The sequence below is a fragment of the Alligator sinensis genome, unplaced genomic scaffold (genome assembly GCF_000455745.1).
Source record: "Alligator sinensis unplaced genomic scaffold, ASM45574v1 scaffold946_1, whole genome shotgun sequence".
Lineage (NCBI taxonomy): Eukaryota > Metazoa > Chordata > Crocodylia > Alligatoridae > Alligator > Alligator sinensis.
Genome location: NW_005842751.1, coordinates 166,609 through 174,440, shown reverse-complemented (window position 1 = coordinate 174,440; position 7,832 = coordinate 166,609). Strand labels below are relative to the sequence as shown.

The 7,832-nt window shown below is 47.9% G+C and overlaps 1 protein-coding gene across 1 annotated transcript in view; it reads left to right on the top strand.

Moving 5' to 3' along the window:
- Positions 1-7,832, top strand: part of NECAB1 (N-terminal EF-hand calcium binding protein 1) — a 145,917-nt gene that overhangs the window by 113,866 nt on the left and 24,219 nt on the right. Inside the window, exon 6 of the mRNA XM_006034581.3 lies at positions 1,938-2,074. Within this exon, the coding sequence (XP_006034643.1) occupies positions 1,938-2,074 (137 nt within the window). The remainder of the gene's footprint in view (positions 1-1,937; positions 2,075-7,832) is intronic.

Genomic DNA, 7,832 nt, shown 5'->3' with positions numbered 1-7,832 from the left:
AAGGGCGGGGCTGGGGCTGGGGCAGGGGTTGAGGCAAGCACTGCCCAGCCGGGGTGGGGCAGGCATGAGATGGAGCCACAGCTCATCTGGGGGAAATGGAGGGTGGCTCCCATCGCTATGCACTGCTCATCCACGAGTCACTGCTCTGGCGCGCATCCGCTTATCCGGCAGCTCCCACCACTCGTCCAGGAGGGTATGGGGGGGCATATACCCCTGATCTGTGTGGGGTGGGGCAGGATGGAGCCAGAGCTGTGCAGGGCTCTTCCTGGCCTGTCCTGCCCCGCCCTGTGTAGATCCAAGGGAACATGCCCCCCCACCCCTCCATGCCCTCCTGGATGAGCGGCAGGAGCAGTGGTGGGAGCCACCACCCCAACCCCCCAGCGCTTGCCAGCTGCCCTTCTACCATGCCAGACTTACCAGCTGCATGCAGGTCTCCAAGCTGCTGGGTTGGTATCAGGAATTGGATCGGTATCGGCCGATATGCCTCCTTAAAAATGGCTATTGGTATGGGCCCCAAAAATCTCTATCAGTGCACCCCTAATTTAAACCAGGTTGCGTGTAATGTCTGTCCCTAGCCTCAGTGACATGTACATAGGGACAAGTATTGCTAAGAGCAGGGGTGGGCAATTATTTTGGGTAGAGGGCCACTTACTGAGTTTTGGCAAGCCACTGAGGGCCAGATGACAGGCATCCCGGGACAGATAAATATTAATTTTCTAAATTTTTTAGAAAATTGATATTTATCTGCAATGAGCTACTGAACTGTAGCAACAAGCCACTAACCATGCGGCAATGATACTGCTCAGTAGTAAAGAGCTACTGTGCATCAGGAAAAAACTGCAGCGATGGTACTAGGCAGTAAGTACTGCTTATGTTTATGCAAGTACTAAATGACTGCAAAGTAAGAACAGCACAATCCACTGCTCATATAAACATAGCCACTGAGTAGCAAATAGATTTAATGGCTGTAATAAGCAAGAGGAAAAATAGAGATTTTGGCCATCATTTTTTTCAAAAGTTTAATTAAGGCCTACCTCCTTAGGAACTATTTTTATAATTTACTAGCTACCTGAAAAACTGCAATTCCACAATCACAAAAGAAGGGTATTTCAGTTAAAAGAACATCTGATTAATAAGCGGTCTGAAAACAGCAATTGAAAATAAATTTTAAAAATATGCGAAGAAAAAAAAAGTGCAGAATATTGATAGAAATAGCTATGCATTACAAGTTATGTTATACAGATGATTGACAAAGGAAACTAAGGATATCAGTTAAAATCAGTGGCCATTCTGTTCCTAGGTCTGTTTGTATATTTTATAATAATACAATAGATAATAATACAATAATAATAGACAATAATACAATAATAATAATAATAATAGATATTCAGTGGTTAAAAACAGAAATAACCCTTGCAGCAGGAACCGGCACCCCCTCTCAGCCAGTAGCCCTAACTACAAGTCTGCAGTTCTTTTTTGAGATTATGATGTACATTCTTGGCTATCCTACGTCCCAGCTGCCACAGGAATTGAGTGTGTTCCCTCACCTAGTGTTTAAAGCACTCCTCTGGCAGATGGGAGTTATGGATTTGTATCCACTCAACCTGAGACAGGCCTAAACCTAGGTCTCACACTTCTTGGTTTTAACCACTTGACTATTATGTAAAAGTTGGGCAATACCATGAGTCAGTCAGGTGCCCCCATCAAAAGTAAGCGGTACGTATTCTTGGTCCCAAAGGAACAGATGCCGCATGTGCAACCTGAGTCTTGCAGTTAAGCTCTGAAAAAGAGCAGGAGTTCAGATGCATCTTCAGCCTCATGTTTTCTGTAGTTGTCTGTAGTTATCTCTCGGCTTTTTGGATTGACCCTTGGGTGCATCTTAAATAAGTTAATGCATCTCATGCACCTAAATCTGGTCAATTTTGTGTACTTTTTAGGACTATCAGGAGGCTTCTAAGTTGGAGCAGTTTGTGACTCGTTTTCTACTGAAGGAAACACTCAATCAGTTACAGTCTCTCCAAAACTCCCTGGAGTGTGCCATGGAAACCACAGAGGAGCAAACTCGTCAAGAAAGGTAAATGAAAGTTTTTCTCAGGTCAGGTGAATGTTGGGGGGAAAGGGGAAGAGGTAACGAATGTACTTCATATGGGCACTTTTACATGTGCTCCGACAGATTCTGACACGTTCCAGTTAAAACCTGTCCAAGCACTGCTGAAGCGTTTCAATCAGACTGCTCCAGCAGGATGCAGTGTCTCATGTATTCAGCACCCCACATTTCAAAATGGGGGTGGGGGTGCTTTAACTAAACTTCATTGAACGAGCATCGTTAAAGCACCGCCACTGCCAGTTTGAAATGTGGGACGCTGAATACATGAGATGCTTACAGGCGTTTTAATTAAAGTGGCTCCTAAGAGCTGCGCTAATTAAAACACCTCCCCCCCAAGCATGTGTATAGGCACCCTATGATACTAGATCAGACACAGGCCTAAAGATATCCCAGCAAGATGCAATTATCATACTCTACACAACACCTGTTTTGCATTTTACTGTGATGTCCTAAGGAATTACAGGGACAATCACTCGTCATTGAAACTCTCATTGATGCCAATGGAAGTTTTACTAGAAGTGGGAATGAAGGACCAAGTTTTAAGATTCTGATCCCAGAATAGATAGCGTGTAGGTAGACTACTGCATCTGAGGAAGTGCTGGTATTTGGTTGCTATTTGAGAGGCTTATTGTGATTATTTTATTTCATTTTATTCCTTTGATGCTTCTCAAAACACAAAGTTACCTCACAGAGTCAGTACAAATTTCCTTAGCCTTTCCAGTTACAAGGTTCTTAATGATAGACACCATCACAAACACTGAAGTCAATCAATGCAACCATATGATATGACACTGTGTCCTTGACCCTCCATCTTCCAGTCCCTTCAAGCTCAAGTCTATTTCAACTTCCCAAAGTGTGTTCTTTGAAGCTAAGTATAGAGGTTCAAAAACCCAAGGTGAAATGCATTCAATCTTCACAAGTTTTTCTAAGCTGCATAGCTTGAACCAATAACAAGCTGAACTGACATTCAGTGTTTGGGTGGCCAAGACAGGCAGCAGCCTGCACTGGCCCAGGCCAGGAGCCTGGGGATGCTCATGCACACCCCCATCATGGCCAGTTGCCTAAGGCTGCTAAAGCTAGCCCAGTGGCAGCCCAGGCCTGACTGGCTGCTGGACACATGCCACCGCCCTCCCCTGCTGTCAGCTGCAAGGAGGGGAAAGACAACAGCATATTTATCCCCAGCCCTCTCCTGAAAGCGGGGTGGGGAAGGGGAACACACCACCCAGCCCTGGCCCCCCAGTTGGGGTCTGCGTGGTGTGGGAAAAAACCCCATCTGGGTGCTTTTCACATTTCTTGTAGCCTGACTTGCAGGGCTCCAATTCGCTCAGCCTCACCCCCTTCCCAGACCCACACCTGTGAGAGGGGGTGGGAGGAAATGCACACACCTGACCCGACATTGCCCCCCCCAGCCAGGGTCTGTCTGACATAGGAGAAAGACCCCCCACCAGTGGTTTTTCACTCCCCTACAGCCCAGCTCACCAGGCTGGGATCAGCTCAGCCCTGCCCCCTCCCCAGCCCACACCTGTGAGAGGCCATCCAGCACTAAACTGGGGTCTGCCCAGCACGGAGGGGAGGGAAAAGCCCCCACCAGGGGCTCTTTACTTCCCTGCAGCACTAGGATCAGCTCAGCCCCATTCCCTCTACAGTCTTCCACCTCCAGGAGGTGAGGTGGGGTAGGGGGGGCAATGCACCGGGTACCCCAGCCAAGGTCCCATCATGTCAGGAGGGTGAAAGCCCCCACTGGGGGCTTTTTTCACTCCCTCACAGTGTGGCTTGCCAGGTTGAGATCTGCTCAACTCCACCCCCCCACCTGTGAGAGGCGTGGGGCACTGAAGCAAACCCACTGGCCCAGCTGTAAACTGCTCCCTCCAGCCAAGGTCTTCCCAAGGCATGGGGGAAAGGAGATGTGGAGGCCGAGGGGGATCCGGGAAAGGGTCAGCTGGGTTGTGGCCACAAACCCAGCGCATACAGATGGGTACTTTTGACCGCTGGAGTAGAATTAGGCACAAACACGTACTGGTTCAAACAAAGATGGCTTTACTTACACTGTCAAGATGTACAGCGTAGGAAGAAAGTTAACTTCAAACTTCAGTTACAGTTTAACCGAGGAGCTCTTATTCGACGAGATATCTTTGATATGAGCATGCAGAACACGGGGGGTACGTCTGGGTCAGTCGGTGACGGGGAGTCGTCACCGGTTGATCAGTCCGCCACGTTAACTCCGAGATGGGCGCAGACTTGGGTTTCCACCAAGTCTCCAACTTGGGCGGAAACCGCTCCAACCTTTTATACGGCTAGCAAGCCAATTGCTAGTCGCCACGTAGGAATAATTTAGAACCGGCCAATAGTAATGTGTAAATTTGCATATGAGTGGCGGGAACGCCGGGGTTCTCCACCGTGCCGAGAAATTCCCTCGTACAAAATCTCACCGTGCCTTGTGCTAGAAAGTTCCACTGTGCCGAGGCATTCAACCACTGAGCTCTGCCCTGACAGGAGAAAGCTCCTACCAGGGGTTGTTATCTCCACTGCAGCCCAGTTCTCCAGTTTGGCATGGGCTCAGCTCTGCCCCCTCCCCAGTTCCTACCAGCCTGTGAGAGACGGGGGGCAGGGAGGGGAATGCACTGGCCTGGCCCAGCACCAGCCCCCACAGCCAGGGCCTGCCCAGCACGGGGCAGTGAAAGTTTCCACCAGGGGCCTTTTGTAACGAGCAAGGCTGGGATTGGTTGCACCCCGTCCCGGTCTGGTTATTCATATGAGTGGTTCCATGTAATCAAGGAGTACCATATGTCTATGGATAAGGATCTGTAGGATCAGGCATTAAAACAGTTAATTGGTTTTTAACTTGTATTTTATTTTTCTCTCTGGTGTTTCTTTTATTTTCTCCAATAACTGCATCACCATATGTGTGTCTGAATTCATTTTTCAGCTGGTCCTAAGACTATCCTGAATATTCCTAGTGACATTTAAAGGTGAATGGCAAAGCAAAAAAGTAGTTTTGCCCTTTAATGCTGCTTTGTGATGCAGAAAGGCTGTCTCAAAATTTGGAAAGTTTTAAAATGTATAATCTCTTTTTTTATATGGGAAATGTCCTTTCCTTTACTTTGTGGGTTGGATGCGAGTATCTTTGAAGCACCTGAATAATAATGTGAAAAAGGCTGCAACCTGAACTGCAGACTTCCTTCCCACACCTATTAAAAAGGTGGAAAATGCTGATTTGTATGTAATCTAAGACCAAGTGCTGTCACTTGTCATAAGAACTAGAGAACTGCCATCCCATAGGTCCATCTTGCCCAGTATTCTGTCACATAGTGGCAGAGAGTGGATGCTGAAAGGGAGTGGAAACTACGTATGATCAGGATTTTGTCCACTGTTCCTCTCTTATTTCCAGCCTCCAGCATTTAAGGTCTAGGAAGTTCTGATTCAGAGGCTGTACCCCCTGAAATCCCATGCTTAATAGCTACTGAGGCCCCTTTCCTCCACAAATTTGTCCAATCCTTTTCTGAATCTGGCTAAGGTGTCAGATTCCGCAACACCTGGTGGCAATGAGTTCCACATTTTAATTACATGCTGTGTGAAAAAGAACTTCCTTTTTTTAGTTTTAAACTTAATACCTTGTGGGTGCATCCATAGGCAGCAGAAGGGGGAGACTAATGGAGATTAGCCCCCCTGAACGTGGGGCAACAGTAGGGCTGCAGGCAGCCCGGCTGCGGGCTTCCGGCAGCTGCAGCAGGAGGGGTGCACAGGCAGCGGGGAGGGAGGGAGTGGGGCTCAGGCTGCCTGGGGCTATCGCTGCACAGGTGCTGGACAGCTGAAGGGGTGGAGGACTCAGCCGCAAGTGGCTCATCTGGGGTATGTGGCTCCTGCTGCTATGTACACCCTGGGAGGTATAGGGGGCATGTGCCTCCAGATCTGCATGGGGCAGGGCATGATGCCACTGCAGGCTGGGGCCAGCGCAGCGCCGGGGTCTTCCCAAGGTGGGGAAGGGGAGGGGGGGCTGGGGCGGAAGGCAGCAGCACTGGGAAGAAGCTATGAGGGGGGCTGCAGTCACCCCAACATTTACCATAACCCCCCCCAACCCCCCCTCCCAGCACCACTGCTGTCCACCCTGGGCACAGCCCCCTCCTTGGTCCAGTAAAAGATATAATCAAAAAAGACCTGTACTTCTCATATTTCCTGGACCATCATGACTACAATAACACTCCAACACTGAGGGATAAAATGAGAATAATGAAAACAGCTAAGAAGCCGGTAACAGTAAGTCCCAAACCAGGTGGCCACTGGATATATATACCGAGCTTCTGACTGCACGTCAGCCCTCTGCTAGTTCTTTTTGTGCTCTGGTATGTTAGATAGGCAGAACTTAGTATACATGATTATTTAGACAACACCATGCCTGCCTGGTTCCTTTTGATGTCTCTTTTCCGGGTAAATATCTAAAGATACAACATCTCCTGTCACCATCACTTTCTATGTAAAATCTTTGCCAATAATTAAATGGATTTTATTATTTTACATGGATTTGTAGACAAATCCAAAGTTTATTTTCCTCCATTGAAGTCACATACAGCAAAACAAGGAACAGTTGGGCTGAAATTTATTCAGCAAACCAGAGAACCATTAAAAATAATGAACACAAATTAGAATTAATCTGCAAACTATTCACTCACCCAAGATGTTTCTAAATTCTTAACTTATATTAATTGAAATGAAGAGTCTGACCAGCCATCCTAAATATCGTTGTGGCATTTCCATTAATAATATATTTAAATGCTTTTCTTTAACACTACTTTTTGCATGAATCGACCTAGCCCTCATATGGCACTATGCATTTCTGGTCATCTTTGATTCCCAAATTGTGGATTAACGTTGATACTTTTTTTGTGGTTAACCTAAAATCAAGTCAGTATACAAATGCGGAGCCTATGTCAATCCCCAGTGCAATAATTGGGGATCCACATAGATGCAAAGGCCACACTTGTTATGTTCCTGTTGGATATTCATAAGTCACTGTTACTTTTTCTTTTTTTCCTCTCTCATCTTTAATGAGCAGCAAAATTGATTAATCTAACTATAGTAGTGAAAAAAATTACTAATAGTCTCAAGAGACATTTCTCTGTTTCTCCTTTTTAAGGGCATATTGGAAGCAGAGAAAAAGACAAGCTTAGAACAGGGATGTCCAACCTTTTTGAATGTGGGGCTGGATCACGAACTTTTTATCACCCAGTGGGCCAGCGAGCCATATTCAAAGACATCACAGGAAGTGGTATCACATCAGGAAGTGATGTCACGTGACCTTTGACACCAGTGAAGTTGCAGGGGTTGACATGGTGCTGGTTGACATGGCATGCATGCCCGGGTTGACATGGTGCTGCAGGAGCTGCTTGGCTACAACCGGGTTGACCTAGTTCTGGAGAATCTGCGGGGCCAGGCCAGGGTTAACCGGGGGCCTGCCTGGCCTGCCGGTGCCATGCCTGGGTTGACATGGTGCTGCAGGACCCGCCTGGGCAGAACCGGGTCAGCACTGGCCAGGAAAAGCAGCATGTAGCTGAAGCCAGCTTCCCATGTGCTGCTGGGGATGGGAGGAGCCCGGCCAGGTCTGCACCGGCCAGCAGAAGCGGTGGCGGAGCCGTGTGCCGCTCGGGACTGACTGGTGCAAACTCATCCCATCCCGAGCGGCACACAGCTCTGCTGCCACTTCTGCTGGCTGGTGCAGAACCGGGCAGGG